Raw genomic sequence first — 17506 nt, 5'->3', positions numbered from 1 at the left:
AGATTATGATGCCTCACTCAAAATTAAATGAAAGATGCATCACAATCTCCACGTTTCAAAGAACAAATAAATTAACTCCACTGCAGCCATATAAATTAACTCCAAACGCACAAGTTTCTTACTTGGCACTACACCATGAAGGCTCATGCCGCTGATCTCAATGGAAGAACCAAACTTCAAATTGAAAACACCCCGAAAATGGTTCTTTTACTCGCCATTATTTTGAGTCTCCTCACCGTAATCACTCTCTGTTTGGACACTCGGCAGTCACCGTTGTCATCTGCTAGGATTAATGTCGGTGAATTGAGAAGCATGGTATTAGAGAAGCACTGTGACATTTTTAGTGGAGAATGGGTTCCGAATCCAAAAGGGCCTTACTACTCGAACGAAAGTTGCCGTCTGATCATTGATCAGCAGAACTGCATGAAGTTTGGCAGACCGGATACAGAGTTCATGAACTGGAGGTGGAAGCCACATGAATGTGAGCTTCCTTTGTTCAATCCAGTTCAGTTCCTGGAGATTGTTAGAGGGAAATCATTGGCATTTGTCGGGGACTCAGTGGGAAGGAATCAAATGGAATCCTTGCTGTGCCTCTTAGCCAGTGTAAGTGTTTTGATCCCTCATTACCACATATTTTCTTTCTTTTGCATAATTTGATAATTTGCTCAGCATGCTCTCATGATAATCACTAGAAAGTAAAGATCAAGTACATGTTACAGGAGGCCAATCCCGAAGACATCTCTCATAAGTACACATCGGAAACCGATTATTTCAAACGATGGTATTACACAGAGTATAAATTTACAGTAGCTACATTATGGTCTCCTTTCTTGGTTAAATCAAGTGATGCAGACCCTAATGGTCATTCTGCCAACAACCTGATGAACCTCTACTTAGACGAAGCTGATGAATCCTGGGTGAGTCAGATTGAAAATTTCGACTATGTGATCATTTCAGCAGGACAATGGTTCTTTCGCCCTCTGGTATACTATGCAAATGGTCAACCTGTTGGCTGCCACAACTGCAATATTAACAACATGACAGCCTTAACCAAGTACCATGCGTACAGGATGGCGTTTCGAACTGCATTTAGAACTCTTCAGAGGCTTAAGAACTACAAGGGTATCACATTTTTAAGGACATTTTCTCCGTCTCATTTTGAGAATGGTGATTGGGACAAGGGAGGAAACTGTGGGAGAACAAGGCCATTTACAAGCCAAGAAGTGGAGTTAGATGGGTATACAATGGAGTTTTACTTGACGCAAGTAGAGGAACTAAGAGCAGCAGAGAAGCAAGGGATGGATATGGGGTTGAAATTTTCGTTGCTTGACACTACTGAAATTATGTTGTTAAGGCCAGATGGGCATCCTAATCAGTACGGACACTCCATGCATAAGAATAAGACAGTGAATGATTGTGTTCACTGGTGCTTGCCAGGCCCGATTGACACATGGAATGAGTTCTTGTTTTATATGTTGAAGATTGAAAGACAGAGAGCAGTTGTGGAGAAGCTGATAAGAAATGCCTAATGTAAAACAGTTACAGGGATTTCTATTTATGTTTATGTATTTGATACCTGTAAAAACATAGACCCCTCATTTATGATATATAACCGAGAAGAATGAAAGTTGCAACACACTTTGCAGAATTGGGATTCTTTTGCTGGCTTCTAGCTAGCAGTTTGGAGAAATTACATGTACAAAGATGAAAAAAATGACAGAAAATTTTACCTTTCTTAATTGGTTGAATTGCAATTCCTTGCACTTGCAAATGCATCAATTGTGCTGTTAGTAAAAAATAAATTGAATAAGATAATGTGACAAAAAGAATCATTTTCGTTAATAAAGATTTATTTTCTATTCATCAGATTACTTTAAATATACATCAACTTTTTGTCAGAGTATGAAGTGTTGTAATAATAATTGTGGGAAAGAAAATTACAACACATCAAATACACAGATAGTAGTTTATCTTTTATTGTGCAGAATCAGGACGTTATTCAAAATGAAATCTTGATGAAGACGGCAATGTGCAAAGCAAGAATGTAGAGCACGAAAGATGATCTGAGTAGCATGAGCTTATACAGGGTTTTCATTCCGGGCCACCAATGTGATAAGGAAGGCTTCTGAGAAATCGTCAACAAAGATTATCCGTAGAAGGCAGATCCCCTATCAGATGTGACTATTTTAAGCCGGTTTCTTGCAGTATCTTCCTTTACGTTGCTCCCCTCAATTCTCCTCCGCAAACCATTCAATGTTTCCAATTCCTTCTCCTTCAAATGAATTTCAATGACAAGGCCTTCGGCTTGTGTCTAACAAAATATTTTATAATTTTCATAAATATACTGAAATTGACAAAGAATGTTCCAAATAATTAACATAACCATTGGGTCAAAAGAAAACTTAAAATGTCACATAGAAGTTTATAAAGCTGACCTGTTTCACTTCTAATTGCTCAATGAGGCTGTGAAGCTGTTTATTTAACATCTTTTCTCGCTGAGCTGTGCAATAGTATTTGCTTATTGTCAAGATCATGAATACATGCAATTACTACCAAATATTTATGGAGATGTACAGAGTTACAAGTGCATTTTCTATTTCATTTTACAAGAGCTGGAATTCTATACACAAAGTTCCCATGGCATTATGAGATGTGAACCATATCAGCAGAGATGGTTATCAATGTCAGGATATGTATTAAGCTAGATAATCAACTCATGCCAAGAAAACACAAGTTGGGAGTAAAGGCCGTAGAATAAATTAATGGTGAAAGATACCTGGGGAAGGCTGCTTCAATGCATCGTTCTGAACTTGTGCCCATTTTTTCTCCAATTCCTGAACCCTCTCTTCCATTGAACTCTGAAAGCATTAAACAATCTTTTAGCACCAAACACAACAACAAAATGACCCAATAACAGTAAGGAAAATGAAAATTGAAAAATCAAAAGGAAAGATGAAACATACCAATTCTTTTTTCTTGACTTCTAATTTTTCTGCTATATCCGACTTCAAAGCATCTGTATCCACTCCAGCTTTATCAGCCAAGATGGATTCAGTAAATTTTCCTGATTTGCTGGTATTCATTGCAGTTTGCACTTTGTCCAGCTCAGCTGCCAGATTGTTTTCCATTTCATCCATTTCCTGAAAAAATAAAAAAGTTAAAACAAAAACTTCTAAGTGTCTTGAGAAAGCAATTTAGTTGTCACTTCTACTTTTACACACACATCAGTTTGTAAACAAAATCAAAACAAATATAGGAAATTTCCCCAAAAATGTTTTCTTCAAAATGTAAAATGTAGTTCATAACCAATATTTAAACAATACTATCAAAAAACAGGTATAGAAAGAATGGAAAAAGCTCATAAATGATGATACATAATTCATGAGAGCAAAAACTATGGTTTGGAATCTTAGCTCACACCTTCAACTTCCTTCGGAGTGAATCTGCTTCCTGAATTTTCTCCTGTATTCTACTTTCACAACTAGATATAGCCTTTTCATATGCAGCATTCTCTTCCTGCAATGTCACCTCTCTCAATTGGGTCTGTATACAAGAATCAGTACCAACAATCAGCTAAAATTGGAAAATATCTACCTATTAGCCATTACTCTTTTATCAAGACCAAATCTCATCCATACATTGAGGCATATGTAAGAACAAGTAATCATCAGATAATGCAATGTCAGAATCATTTTTTAATTTTATTTCTTCATCATACAATGGACTATAAATGCCTTAACCCTTATCTGACACAACTCGAATGTTATCAATCCAATCTGAATACATTATTACATTGTTCAATATTAAGACATCTAGGTTTACATTGAACTAAAGAGAAACCAAGATCAGCACCAAGCTCAAAATCTTGACCATACAGCTCCATTATTATAATAAAATATTACACCAAAACACATTTCTAAGCAAGAATCAAAACCAGAATGAAGAACAGACGTGAAATAACATATCTATATTTTAAAAAACAAAATGCCAGCTTTGAACTGGTACACAATACCAGTGACCAAAACTCAACATCTCCAGATAAAAGAACCACAAAATTTAACAATGCACTAAAAACACAAACTTTAAGAATAAAAAAATAAAAAATTTAATCAGAAAGGAAAAGAGCAAAACCTGCTCACGAGTAGAAGAGTGCGAGCTGAGCTGTTGGCTGAGGGCAGCACTGTAGGCGAGAGAGTGGGCGTGGAGATGAGGGAGGCGTTGGGAGATATCAGGGGGAGGCAATCTGAGACGCAGATCTCGGATCGAACGGCTGAGAGAGGCGGCTTTCTGGTCGAGTTCACGGACGTACTTTTGCTGCTCTTCTGTGAATACTAATGGGATGGATGAATTTATCGCGTCTTCGTTGTCATCGTCGTCCTTGTGGGCTTTTACTACGTCGGCTGCCCATGCTAGTAATCCCGCCATTTCGACTCTCGTCTCTGGGCTCTGAATTTCAGGTGGTGATTTGCCGAGAACTTGCGAACGTTGTTTTGAGGTGAACCGGATGAGTGGCGGCTTGAACCGGTGCGGTCCATTTCAGTTATGATCAGTTAATGGGTTCCGATTTGCTGGGCCTTGGTTTATGTCTTGTTGGTCTGCTGGGTTTACTGGGCTGGGCGCAATATGGACTTTTGCATGATTTATCACTTAAAAAGATCACCCGAGATTTTATCATTATTATTTATTAATACCGATTAGTCTAAAAACAAGTCATTAGCAACAAATGTTGCCCAATTTCCAAGTTACTTCTTTAATCCAAAGCCTATCTTAAGATCGTGTTGGAATTTTGTCGTCCGTTAATACTATCATTGCATATATTTTCCTTGCATCTCAAGCATTATGAAATCACGCTTTGGTTTATACCTTCCTCCATGGTATGGTATACACATTCTAAGATTCGAAAAAAAATAAATAAATAAATAAAAACAACTTTGCAAATCTTGCACTCCTCGCGTTACCCTCACTATTAAATTCCGGCTTCCACATTCTCCCATCTTCACTCCCAAAACCATCCGTCAGTTCCACTATTTTTGCATTTCATCAACCGTCAATCTCAAAACCTCCAAGCCAAGTCATCTTATTTCCCCTCTTCCAAAAGTCAAACCTTGCAAATAAAATAGTCAACTTCCTCCATTTCCTCCTAGTTTCCTTCCACCAAATCACAACCAATCCAAACCCTTATCCCAACTAACGGAAACCAACATAGCTAAGTTACCAAAAATGTTGAAGAAGCTCAAAAGAAGGGTCAAGACAATTATCACAAAGCCCTTTAAAAAGCCCCGAAAACCTCATAAACCCCCAAATACAAAAAGCCCTTCACCTTCAGCTTCACCTTCGCCTCCAGATTCACCAAAACTTGAACCTGAACCACCCCCAACAATGGAGCCTCAACATTCTAAAAAGCTCCCAACTTTCCCATTTCTCTTCCCCAAAGCACAATCCACTGTGCTCCCTGACCCTTCACTCTTCTTCGCGCCAAGCCTTTTGTCGTCTCCTCTCCCCACAAACTCTTTCTTCCAAAACTTCACCCTCAAAGCCGGTGATCAGCCTGAATACATTCATCCATATCTTATCAAATCTTCACTCTCTTCACTCTCCGTCTCATATCCATCTCGGTTCCACAACCCTTCTTTCATTTACCAGGTCTTCAATGCTGATCTCATCATCTCTGCATCAAATAATACCGAACCAAGTTCACGAAAAAGTCATATTATTTCATCTTACAGTGATCTCAGCGTCACTCTTGACATGCCCTCTGCAAATTTCCGATTTTTTCTCGTCAGAGGAAGCCCTTTTTTGACTTGTTCTATAGTCAATAATACCCCAGTTTCAATATCAACTATTCATGCCATTCTCTCTTGTGATGCCAACAATTCATTGACCAAGTACACCATTAAGCTTAACAACAACCAAACATGGTTTTTGTATTCATCTTCACCGATTAGTTTGAGCCAAAATGATGTTTCTTTGCTCACTTCTGATGGGTTTACTGGCATCATCCGGATTGCAGTGTTGCCGGATTTTGATCCTCAGTACCAGTCAATTCTTGATCGGTTCAGTTCTTGTTATCCAGTTTCAGGTGATGCTGTTTTTACTAAGCCTTTTTGTTTAGAGTACAAATTTCAAAAGAAAGGATGGGGTGATTTACTTATGTTGGCTCATCCTTTGCATCTTAACATGTTGTCTATTGATGATTCCGATGTTAGTGTTTTAGAAGATTTTAAGTATAAAAGTATAGATGGTGATCTCGTTGGTGTTGTTGGTGATTCTTGGGTATTGAAACCTCACTCGGTTTCGATAACATGGCATTCAATTAATGGTAATAGAGAAGAATCGTATGATGAAATAATTTCAGCACTTTCGAAGGATGTCAAGGCCTTAAATTCAACTCCTATAACTACAAATTCATCTTACTTTTATGGGAAATTAATTGCTAGAGCAGCAAGGTTGGCTTTGATAGCTGAAGAGGTAAGCTTTCCTGATGTCATACCGGCAATAAGGAAGTACTTGAGGGAGACAATTGAGCCGTGGTTGGATGGTACTTTTAATGGTAATGGTTTTCTGTATGATGGAAAGTGGGGTGGAATTGTAACAAAACAAGGTTCGTTAGATTCTGGAGCAGATTTTGGATTTGGAGTGTATAACGACCATCATTATCACTTGGGGTACTTTCTTTATGCAATTGCTGTGCTTGTCAAGATTGATCCGGTTTGGGGGAGGAAGTATAGGCCTCAAGCTTATTCGCTTATGGCTGATTTTATGAACTTAGGCAGGAGAGAGAACTCAAATTATCCACGTTTGAGATGCTTTGACTTGTATAAATTGCATTCTTGGGCTGGAGGTCTAACTGAATTTGCAGATGGGAGGAATCAAGAGAGCACAAGTGAGGCTGTGAACGCATACTATTCTGCTGCTTTGATGGGGCTAGCCTATGGAGATACGCACCTCGTGGCCATTGGATCAACGCTTACAGCAATGGAGATTCAGGCAGCACAAACATGGTGGCATATTAGAGAGGAAGATACATTGTATGACAACGATTTCACTAGAGAGAACAGAGTTGTGGGTGTTTTGTGGGCTAACAAAAGAGATAGTGGACTTTGGTTTGCTCCACCTGATTGGAGAGAGTGCAGGCTTGGCATTCAACTGCTACCCTTATCGCCAATCTCTGAGGTTTTGTTCTCTGAAGTTGGTTTTGTGAGACAGCTTGTGAATTGGACATTACCAGCTTTAGGCAGAGAGGGAGTTGGCGAAGGATGGAAAGGATTTGTTTATTCCTTAGAAGGGATTTATGACAAAGATAGTGCTTTGCAGAAGATCAGGAACTTGAATGGTTATGATGATGGGAACTCACTCACTAATCTCTTATGGTGGATTCACAGTAGGGGCGAAGTAGAGGAAGAGGAATGCAGTGGAGGCGGAAAATTCTGTTGGTTTGGTCACTACTGTCACTAAATATGTTTCCCTTATGTTTTATATCATGTTGAATAACTTATGAATTGGAGTAAAAAAGTTTAAGCTGCAAATGTGGGGATATTTAATTTTGGGGATCAGTCTGGTTAGCATCAGGTTTGAATTTGTTTTCCGTATTGTGTATTATTTTTTAGTTATTTGTATGTTTATACAAATATAATAAAATAATAGAGATTATAAAGCATTTCTGACTATCATTTGTCTTATTGTTAAATAATATTCTAAAGCCTATAGGCTTCATTTATTCGGCTTCTGTCAAACCAATATGAATGACAATTACTATTCTACGTCTGGAAGTTTTATCCAAGGTTAAAAAGTACCGAAGGCACACTAAAATGCTGGAAACTTCTTGGTATGGCTTTTAGTAGAAAAATGAAAATGTTGATAATTTTAAGTAGATACAAACGAGGAGTTTGTCTATGATACAAAAAGTTTTGAAGTATGCTTGCAAAACCAACCAAACCATCAGACCATTTCAATAGATTTACGGAACCAACTGAACAAAGAGAGAGCAATAATTCATTAAAAAGTAGAAATATATTCACCAAGTGTCTGTTAGATTGTACAATATACTCCATCCACACAGATTCTTTCTAATCACATATTTGATACCTTCTAGAATACGCATGACAATCAAGAAAGCAAATAAGCAATAGTTTATCCTTTTTAACCGTTTGGTAATTTCTTTAATGCTGTTTATCATTTTTCTCATCTCATTCATGTACTCTTATCAATTGGCATAAAAAATCAGCAGCTTCATTTCTCATGATTTTGCTCATAAGCATAACTTCCTGCTATGTCATCTTCCCAGGCTACATATCAGCACATTTTGTCGTCGGTGATTCTCGCTCTATATACACATCAGAGGGAGAGATCAAGAGCAATCAAGAAACGGACAGATTAAACTTTAAGCACTAATGAAGATGGAAGTCCTATTTTCTAAAGTTAATAAAGGTACTACATTGAATTACATCATATTGTGTGCAGCAAAATTATCCTTATAAAGCGACGTAATGCAATTGGAAAACTAAACCCATGGCTGTCTGTAGAGTAATCCGTACTGCAAACCAAACAATAAAAGCTTGGAGCCTTGGACTTTAAAGCAGCATTCTGATAATGCGATAACTAGTTATAACAACATTTTATAGCCTTGACATTAGCTATTGATCATGCATGTGTATCTGCTAACTATCGAAATTTATTTTCTTCTGTTATCTTACCAAAATGACTCTGTTTCCTATACAGAATTAGAAGTAGCTCTGCATTAACTTACATGAAGCCGGTGAAGTATACGCACAGCTCCACATTTATAGAATTTGCATATTTTATGATGCGCGATTATGTAAGTGTCAGATTTTTATTGGGAGCTTGTGATGTGAGTCCCATAATCCCTTAATGAAAACATGACAAACGCACAGTCACACATCATAAAGTTGTAAAACAAAACACAAAAAGCGCATTTTTCAACCGTATGATTAAAAACAATCAAGATATATTAGCTGAAGCTGTACCAGAAGATAGACCTTTTTGAAAGATTACTTTATACCTCAAAAAAATTTCCAAGATTACAAAATGAAACAATTTGAAGAACTACTTGAAAAATTAGTTTATTAATTTTATATTTTACTTGGTTCCGTCGGAAGCTTTTCCCCAACGCCTTCCCGCTTGCTTTTTCATAGTGGTTGTCTTTCAATTTGAGTATATCATCATGAAGCATCATGCTTCTAATCATCATGTATCATTTATTTTTTTTTTTCATGTGTTTTATTTTTGTTTTCATCTTGTCTTTTATTATGATGAGCGATTGCACGTTGAAAATATCATTGGGAGAACTACATTGTAGGACCCACAACTTCTCCAATAATAATTTGACATGTGTGCGGTTGCTTTCTATATTTTTTGTGTGTATATACGCACACGCACGCGCACGCGCACGCGCACGCACACGCACACACACATATAGATTTCGAAAATATTGTTTTTCATTCAAAAAAAACATATTTTGTAAAACATATAAAAAAAACAAAAATTTCATTGCTTTTTACTTTCGAAAAACGAAAACGGTTTTTGAAAAATGTTAGGCTTGGGCTTGTAAGTTCTAAAAATGGGCATGTGATGTGCTTGGTCCAACCCAATATGGCAAGAATCAAGATTTATGTTCATTGTCATTTCCTCCTACATTTGTTTTTCACCTTGTGTAGCAATGTTTTAAAAATTCCTAAACATACCCATTTTACCTTTTTTTTTTTTTCATGAAGGAAAACAATGCCTTAAAAGTAAATTACAGAGTACGAAAAACAAGCACGATGATGGAAATGGAAATTATTGGTTAAAGATACAAAAAAAAGACACTTTTCCAGACACAACAAGAAACCCCATCAAAATTCCAGCATTAGCTCAACAAACCCACAAAGAGCTTTCCAGTGAATGAAGATCCTCGTTATTAACTAAAATGTCAGATTGTCAGTGAATAAATTACCTAACAAATGAAAAACAGATTGGCTTGCGTAATGAATTGATGATTCCTAATAATTTGCTACAAATCGTTTAATTAAATATTTCACAATCAAAACACAGCACGCATGTTCAATTCAACACGGCTTGGCATTCGAACTTAAGGCTCGCCCAGATCCACATTTATACATATATTACTCAAACTTAACATTATTTTTTGTACATTCAACGCTGACTGTAGTTGGGATAAAAGAAACCTTAACGCGGTCTAATTTTTTTTAATTTCTCCCCTAATTTCGCAAAAAATATTTGACTTATATAATAGCACAACTTATATAATTAGTATAATACTCACTGGCAACCACCAGTCCATGACCATGTGTTGTTGTTATTGCTTTTTCTGTTCTTTTCTTTTCTTTTCCTCCTTGTTATCTGGGGCATGCGCACGATACTCACTTATTACTCTCACATTTCTTTCCATTTATTCATTTATTTCCCATATTGGTTCGATCAAGTTTTATATTATTTGGACTCTGCATGGTAATAATAAATTACACAATGGTCTCATAGTGGGTAACGTTAAGAATTACTAAAAATACAAACACACTGTATACACTATGATACAATATTTATGCGGCAAATGTGTACTAATTGATTCAACTCGTAAAATGGATAATCTAAATCCTATTTATACAAAAGGAAAGCAATGGGTTAAGATTCTATTGGGTTAACGGGGTGATTGTTATTATTTTTTATTATTTATTGTAACTTTGTAAGAGATAATGGAAGATTCTTAGATAAAATGGGCATAAATTCTACACTGTAATTTATCTCTTTTAAAGAATATTATTAACAAAAGAAAAAGAAAAAAAGGTAAAACAAAGAATCCAAGTGAGTTTAGAGAAGAATATATAAGCCTGCCCTAGTAATTCTCCGAACATGGTGCGAATGTATGAAATACTGAAATTGTCTGATTACACAACATGTGATGTCAAGGCTCTGCAAAGTTGCCCCCACGTTTGTTTTCCACATTTTGTGGCCAACACTTAGCACCGTCTTTTAGTCTTTACCATTTTCCACGGAAGCAACTTTGCTTTCTTCCAAATTAGCGAAAAAATAGAATTTTCCAGCCAGCAATTTCCATCAACATTGGTAAGCATTTTTTTGTGTCCTCAGTTTCTTGATCTTTTCTTTGTCCCTTTCAGTGATCTGGGTAATGCTGCATTTGATCTTTTCAAAGTGGACTCTTTTTGATCTGTTTGTTGTTCTAAATTTTGTAATTTTTTTATATGGGTTTCGGCCAGTGGAGGATTCTCTCAACTGGGTTGTGTTTATTTATTTATTTACTTTTTTGTAGTGACAGAGTTTTCTTTAAAGCTTGTAAGTGTTTGTAGGTTGTTAAGAGGATTTCAATAGTTAAAGTAGAAAGATTTGAGCTTTTGGCAGTTTTTGCTGTGAGAAGTGTGTTCTATGGACTGAATTTTGTTGTAGATTTTTGTATAGTTGTATAATTCTGAGAAAAGATTTGATCTTTGATAGGTACATTGGACAATTAGCTTTACATTACATATTCTTTGATTCATTTGTTCAGATAAAAAATAATGACTTCACTTTTGCCACCTTCAAATTCATTGCCTTCTCTGATTCCACCACCAGCACCACCACTTGATTCATCAATAGCTACTTCACCACCTCCTACAACATCACAACCCAACCAGACCACTGACTCCCCGCCACCTTCAACTCCTTCTCCTCCTTCAGTTCCACCCCCTCAATCCTCCCCTCCAGCTGTCCTGGCTGTCCCTCCCCCTTCACCACCATTATCACCACCTCCATCAACAACGCCTCCACCAACATCCCCACCACCAGCATCCCCACCCCCTTCACCGCCAACATCCACTCCACCATCACCACCAACAGCACCCCCGCCATCATCTCCTGCTGTCAATTCCCCTCCCCCTCAACCCTCGTCCCCACCACCGCCATTGGATGCTCCTCCTCCTCCTGAAGTCGATCCCTCGCCTCCATCTCCAGCCCAACCCCCGCCTCAAGCCGTGGCACCTTCTCCACCTCCTCCAGCCAATGTCCCAACAACACCTTCCTCCAGTTCACCTCCTCCAGCCAATGTCCCAGCAACACCTTCCTCCAGTTCACCTCCTCCAGTCAATGTCCCAACACCACCTTCCTCCAGTTCTCCACCTCCACCTTCGTCAAATCCACCTACAAGTACTCCTTCGCCTCCTGTGCTTACACCACCACCTCATCCTTCTCAATCTGCTCCTCCACCAGTTACAAAATCTCCCCCGGCGTCTACATTGTCACCACCACCGCCTTCAGTCCCCTCAACCTCTTCACCACCAGCAGTTTCACCTCCTGCTCCTCCTAGTAATTCATCTACACGTGGAAGTCCTAGTACTCCACCTCTACCATCTGTTCCAACTGAGAAACCAACAGCAAAATCAACTAATGGGACCGCTGTATCAGCAAATGCGTCACCAAGGAATGCAGGGGTTTTAGGCACTGGTGGTGCAGTGGCAATAGGCATTGCAGTTGGGTTTCTGGTGCTAAGTCTTCTTGTGATGGCTGTGTGGTTTGCGCATAAACGAAAGAAAAAGAGAGCTGGGGAACATATTGGTTACACTTTGCCGTCTCCCTATGCCTCCTCACAGAAGTCAGGTGATCTACTGAACATTGCTCAGTCATTTTTTAAGTTATGGCCTTATGGTTTTTGATTCTTTAGGTTTTCAATCTTGACTCATTGTTGTTTAGATATGTACTAGCTCTAAGTAAAATCACTGTGATCTTGTAGATGTTGCCTGATTAAATAGGACCTGTAATCAAATGGCTCTTAATTTAGATAAACAGTACTGAAGTGTAATATCATTGGTCAAAAGAAAGGAAAGCTCTTGCTTTAAACTGGATAGTTGTAAATTGTTCCTTCTATGGAATCAAACTCGTTTTATTTTTTTTTTTTTTTGAAGAAAAAAAGAGGTAACGATATGTCTATAACAACATATGAGAGCATGCATAGTGTGTGCGTGCATGTGCACCATCTTTTGTGAAAAGTTGGCAAATTGACTTCTAATGTGATTACTGTTGCTGTACATTCTGGAAATTGCATTTTGAGATGATATTTTTCAGGGAACTATATGCTTATTTGGGTGTATCTTCAATCTAAATTATTGAGTTTATTGCAAAGCAACATGTTGATTGGCAAGTCATACTAATTTCAATATATTCTTTTATTTTTTTTGGCTCATAGTTTTTACTTTTTAGCTCATTGTTTTTGGGCCTGGAATATGAACCGTGGTTCACTACATGTTGTCCATTTGTTTCAGACATTTTAGGTCATGGATATCGAGGTGATGTGCTGCAATGTTCGTTCTAGATTCTCTCTCTACAGGAGAGGATCAAATGTTCTCTGCTTTCTGGAAAAAAAATTGCATGGCTATCTATTCTCATGTTTTCTAATTTGTTATTGTATTTGAATCCATTCTTTTGAGTTTGCTCTTTGGCTAGCTATAACATATATTTAGTGCAAATGAGGCTAATGAACTATAATAATTAGTTTAATTGCATGTGCTTTGCAGATTCAGTATTTCTAAGGCCACATTCTCCAGCTCCCCTGGTAGGAAATGGGTCAAACAGTGGTTTTTCACGTTCACCATCAGAGTCAGGTGTACTAGGCAATTCAAGGTCATGGTTCACGTATGACGAACTAATACAGGCCACAAATGGGTTTTCAGCTCATAATGTTCTAGGTGAAGGTGGGTTTGGTTGTGTATACAAAGGCGTCCTGGCAGATGGAAGAGAAGTAGCTGTCAAACAGTTAAAGATAGGTGGTTCACAGGGAGAGCGCGAGTTCAGAGCAGAAGTTGAGATCATTAGCCGCGTGCATCATCGTCATTTGGTTTCACTGGTGGGATACTGTATATCCGAGCGTGAAAGATTGCTTGTCTATGAATATGTCCCTAACGATACTCTTCACTACCATCTCCATGGTAAGGCATACTTCTCAATTTAGAATTTTAGAATTCCATTTTCTCTATAAGCATTAAATTTCATGTCTTGAAAATAAAATTTAGGATTAAAAAAGGTCCCTCATGAGGTATTTGAATGGCCTGAAACTATTTGATTCATTAATCTTACACCAAAAATTGCTCCTTGTGTAATAGTTAAAACAATTTTTGGATTTTTCATATGCAAATAAACATTTCGTGGTTCTTTTAAGCTTGAGAACCCAGGCTTCAGTTTGTGAATATCCCCACATGAATTATCTCCCTTTTGAAAAATGATAAAATGGTAACTTTCTTGTTTTGCTACACGATTTTGCAGCTGAAGGCAGACCTGTTATGGATTGGGCAACTAGAGTCAAGGTTGCTGCTGGCGCAGCTCGTGGGATAGCATACCTCCATGAAGACTGTAATATTTCTTCTTCTTTGTTTGTTTCTGGATTCATTTATGTCATTGATTGTAAAAAAGCAATCAATACATTCTTATGGTACTTTATCTTTGATAGAGCTTCTCATTGTCGTCTTCCACATTTTGCCGTGCTGGTCCAACATTATAATTTTCCCAATGCCCTTTAAGTATAAAACAAAGACAACTCAATCAACATTATTATGAGCTAAATAACCATCTTAAATTATCTAAATACGTGCATGAGTTAAATGTAAAATTGTGTCTTCCTTATGTTCTCCTGGTCTGAATGTGAACTGCTTTCATTTGTATCATGTGCTGAAACATTTTACTTTTTGATTTACCAGGCCATCCTCGCATTATTCACAGGGATATCAAGTCATCGAACATTCTTCTTGATAGCAGTTTTGAAGCTCGGGTATGCCTGAGTTTTCCGCCTTATTTTTTCGACGAACAATTTACTTTCTCCATCTAAATTTGTAGGTCAGAGTTCATACTCTCAAAGATGCTTTTTTATTCATTTATTTTTATTTTTACAGGTTGCAGATTTTGGGCTTGCTAAGATAGCTTTGGAATTGGATTCAAATACACACGTATCTACACGTGTAATGGGAACCTTTGGGTAGGTGAACTGTTTGTGGCAAAACTTGTAAAGTAATTTATGAACCTTCATTCTTGTGTATGCATTAGATCCTTTTTTACTATGCTGTATGAGCATGGTCAAATGTTAATGCTATTTCTGCAATAAATTTAGAATTACAGACAGACATTAATCTGTTTTATGATTGTTCTTTAGCCAGTGTGTTTATAAAGCACTTGGTTGAATATGACAAAACCTTTTGTTTAATATGTACTGTTATCTTATATCCTATTTATATATATCTGATCAATGGGTGTGATTTCCAGATACATGGCTCCAGAATATGCAACAAGTGGTAAGCTGACTGAAAAGTCTGATGTTTATTCGTTTGGGGTTGTGCTTTTGGAGCTAATCACAGGTCGCAAGCCTGTGGATGCTTCTCAACCATTGGGTGATGAGAGCCTGGTTGAGTGGGTAAGTTATAAAGACCTCAAACCCGCCAGATATTATACCAAAGATTTTGTCTTCCGTTATAACAAAGATTTTTATTTTTTGTCTTCCATTAAAGTAATTAAATAGAGAACTTCTATATATTTGCTAGATAATGACATTAACTAAAGTGAATGGTCAAATGGATACATTCAAAATTTTCTCTTCAGCATGTCCAAGGGCTCCAATGACCATCTTGTAATATAGCTAATGATTATTTCGTGTGTTGTTCAGGCTCGACCATTGCTTGCTGAAGCACTTGAACATGAGGATTTTGAAGCCTTGGTAGATTCTAGGCTGGAAAAGAACTATGTGGACAGTGAAATGTTTTGGATGATTGAGGCAGCTGCAGCTTGTGTGCGCCATTCAGCAACAAAAAGACCGAGAATGAGTCAGGTAAAATCATGTTTGAACGACAAAGAAATTTCCGTTGTTTTTCATTTCTAGTTGAAGTTTAATAACAGAAGTTTCTTTTCTTTACTTAATCAGGTAGTGAGAGCTTTAGACACATTAGATGGAGCATCAGATCTCACTAATGGAGTGAAACCTGGCCAAAGTGGAATTTTCAGTTCAGCACAACATTCTGCACAAATCAGAATGTTTCAAAGGTTGGCATTTGGTGGTAGTCAAGACTATAGTTCAGATTTTTACAACCAATCTCAGACTAGTTGGAGAAGTCGAGAATATGAGGATCGGAGTTCCTATATGCCATGAGTGTGTCTATGGTATACAGAATTGGGGACAAATTTCTGAAATATGATTGGAAACCAGAAACAGCTCGAGGCTCTCATTTGAGATCCAGAAACCAGGTCCTGCTGCTTGATTCTTGTACAAATACAATTGCGATTGTGCATTTTCTTCTTAATTTTTGTTCACTCAGCCAAAAAAAATGATTATTTCTGTAGGAATTGCTGATTTTTTATTCTTTGTTATACATATCGATTAACGCAGCTTCCATTTGTATCTCTATCCGTTAAAGTAATATAGATATATATTTTCTTCCAAATTTCTTTCTTTCAATAATGGTCCTTTACAAATACTAACTTAAAAGGTTAAATGTGAAAAATCATTCTTCTTCCATTTTAGCCATTATACAGTAGACAGACTTTTGGGGATAAAGATCACATCATTATTAGCTCCTAAGCAGAGAGAAGATGGTGATGGAAGAAATGACAGTATCAATAATAGTGAGTGCAGCTGTCTGTACCCAGCTTAAATCTTGCTGCGGGACGAGATATTTAAAATGTTACAGACTTGCATTATCATGTTGTGAGCCTAATCTTACCCAATACTAATCTGAAAAAATGAACCGGGGCCACTATAATTTTGAAGTTATGAAGTTGGACATAATCTTGAAATTAAAAGTGTGAGTAGGTGACCAGGTGATGTTACAACAAGGCCTGCTAGCAACTACAGATGTAAACGTATATGAAGCCGTGGATTAGTAGACAGCAACATTAGCAAACAGATGAATTGGCAGATTGTTATGTCATGCATCTCAACGGTTATCCCGCAAAGAGTGAAACCCCATTGCCGTTTCTAGTGACGGCATTTCTCTTATCCATTGTCAGCTTCAGATTAAAAATCCCAGTTCTTGTTGAAGAACAGCTTGTTAAAAACCTCTATAATTTGAACCTTCTTGGGTCAAAATAACTAGCAACAAAGCTAGCTTAATGCCTAATGTTTTTATGCATGTATTGGGATAACTCGTGGATGGCAACTCATCATTCATATACCTGCCCAGAGCCCCAAAGCCCCAGCTTTAGCATATTCCAACATTCTCCTCAAAGTGGGTCAATGCTTCACTATGTTTAATTCTTTTATCTAATCAAATTAAAACCGGTCTATATTTAGCTATGGTACATATTTAACGACGATAGTCAAATCATATGCCATGATCAATACATGTCTTTATATATTGTTAAGACGTTTTTTTTTTTAAGAGATTATTGCTCATGATATTTATAATCATATAATTATTGAGACCCGTTTACATCAATTCTTATATGACACCGCTCAGATTTTTTAATCCTCTCAAATATTCGAGGGACATCAAATCATATGCCATGATCAATACATGTCTTTATATAT

The 17506-nt window shown here is 37.3% G+C and overlaps 4 protein-coding genes across 5 annotated transcripts; 3 read left to right on the top strand and 1 right to left on the bottom strand.

Annotated features, from left to right (window-relative positions):
• The first annotated feature begins 46 nt into the window (after positions 1 to 46).
• On the top strand, positions 47 to 1661 carry LOC18038386 (protein trichome birefringence-like 19). Its single transcript, XM_006430778.2, has 2 exons — positions 47 to 603; positions 720 to 1661. Exons 1-2 carry the CDS (start codon positions 136 to 138, stop codon positions 1527 to 1529), a joined length of 1278 nt encoding a protein of 425 aa, XP_006430841.1. The 5' UTR covers positions 47 to 135; the 3' UTR covers positions 1530 to 1661.
• Positions 1662 to 1832: 171 nt separating this feature from the next.
• LOC18038385 lies at positions 1833 to 4482 on the bottom strand. Its single transcript, XM_006430776.2, has 6 exons — positions 4132 to 4482; positions 3421 to 3543; positions 2964 to 3140; positions 2777 to 2858; positions 2436 to 2500; positions 1833 to 2311 (listed from the first exon to the last, which is right to left on the bottom strand). The coding sequence occupies exons 1-6, from the start codon at positions 4423 to 4425 to the stop codon at positions 2147 to 2149; spliced, it is 906 nt and encodes a 301-aa protein (XP_006430839.1). The 5' UTR covers positions 4426 to 4482; the 3' UTR covers positions 1833 to 2146.
• A 537-nt stretch (positions 4483 to 5019) lies between these two features.
• Positions 5020 to 7581, top strand: LOC18038468 (probable endo-1,3(4)-beta-glucanase ARB_01444). Its single transcript, XM_006430774.2, has one exon. The coding sequence runs from the start codon at positions 5221 to 5223 to the stop codon at positions 7453 to 7455; it is 2235 nt and encodes a 744-aa protein (XP_006430837.1). The 5' UTR covers positions 5020 to 5220; the 3' UTR covers positions 7456 to 7581.
• Positions 7582 to 10783: 3202 nt separating this feature from the next.
• On the top strand, positions 10784 to 16405 carry LOC18038467 (proline-rich receptor-like protein kinase PERK8). Of its 2 annotated transcripts, none has more exons than XM_024182354.1 (9): positions 10784 to 11079; positions 11519 to 12603; positions 13518 to 13928; positions 14263 to 14349; positions 14694 to 14764; positions 14886 to 14968; positions 15253 to 15400; positions 15650 to 15811; positions 15905 to 16405. In XM_024182354.1, the coding sequence occupies exons 2-9, from the start codon at positions 11529 to 11531 to the stop codon at positions 16127 to 16129; spliced, it is 2262 nt and encodes a 753-aa protein (XP_024038122.1). In that variant the 5' UTR covers positions 10784 to 11079; positions 11519 to 11528; the 3' UTR covers positions 16130 to 16405. The 2 variants fall into 2 exon arrangements, with proteins under 2 accessions (XP_024038122.1, XP_006430836.1); XM_006430773.2 differs by having other exon boundaries at positions 11467 to 12603.
• The last annotated feature ends 1101 nt before the right edge of the window (positions 16406 to 17506 follow it).

This window comes from Citrus clementina, unplaced genomic scaffold (genome assembly GCF_000493195.1).
Source record: "Citrus clementina cultivar Clemenules unplaced genomic scaffold, Citrus_clementina_v1.0 scaffold_6, whole genome shotgun sequence".
NCBI lineage: Eukaryota > Viridiplantae > Streptophyta > Magnoliopsida > Sapindales > Rutaceae > Citrus > Citrus x clementina.
This window is presented reverse-complemented; position numbering and strand designations above follow the sequence as displayed.

Bases quoted from the DNA above. Each gene is read 5' to 3' on its own strand.
- LOC18038467 (XM_024182354.1), top strand. From the start codon at position 11,529: ATGACTTCACTTTTGCCACCTTCAAATTCATTGCCTTCTCTGATTCCA. The intron at 14,969-15,252 runs GTAGGTGAACTG...TGTGATTTCCAG, and splicing joins CGTGTAATGGGAACCTTTGG to ATACATGGCTCCAGAATATG. The intron at 15,401-15,649 runs GTAAGTTATAAA...TGTGTTGTTCAG, and splicing joins ATGAGAGCCTGGTTGAGTGG to GCTCGACCATTGCTTGCTGA.
- LOC18038468 (XM_006430774.2), top strand. From the start codon at position 5,221: ATGTTGAAGAAGCTCAAAAGAAGGGTCAAGACAATTATCACAAAGCCC.
- LOC18038386 (XM_006430778.2), top strand. From the start codon at position 136: ATGAAGGCTCATGCCGCTGATCTCAATGGAAGAACCAAACTTCAAATT. The intron at 604-719 runs GTAAGTGTTTTG...TACATGTTACAG, and splicing joins TGCTGTGCCTCTTAGCCAGT to GAGGCCAATCCCGAAGACAT.
- LOC18038385 (XM_006430776.2), bottom strand. From the start codon at position 4,425: ATGGCGGGATTACTAGCATGGGCAGCCGACGTAGTAAAAGCCCACAAG. The intron at 3,544-4,131 runs GTTTTGCTCTTT...TCTTGTATACAG, and splicing joins ACTCTTCTACTCGTGAGCAG to ACCCAATTGAGAGAGGTGAC. The intron at 2,501-2,776 runs GTATCTTTCACC...ACTATTGCACAG, and splicing joins ATTGAAGCAGCCTTCCCCAG to CTCAGCGAGAAAAGATGTTA.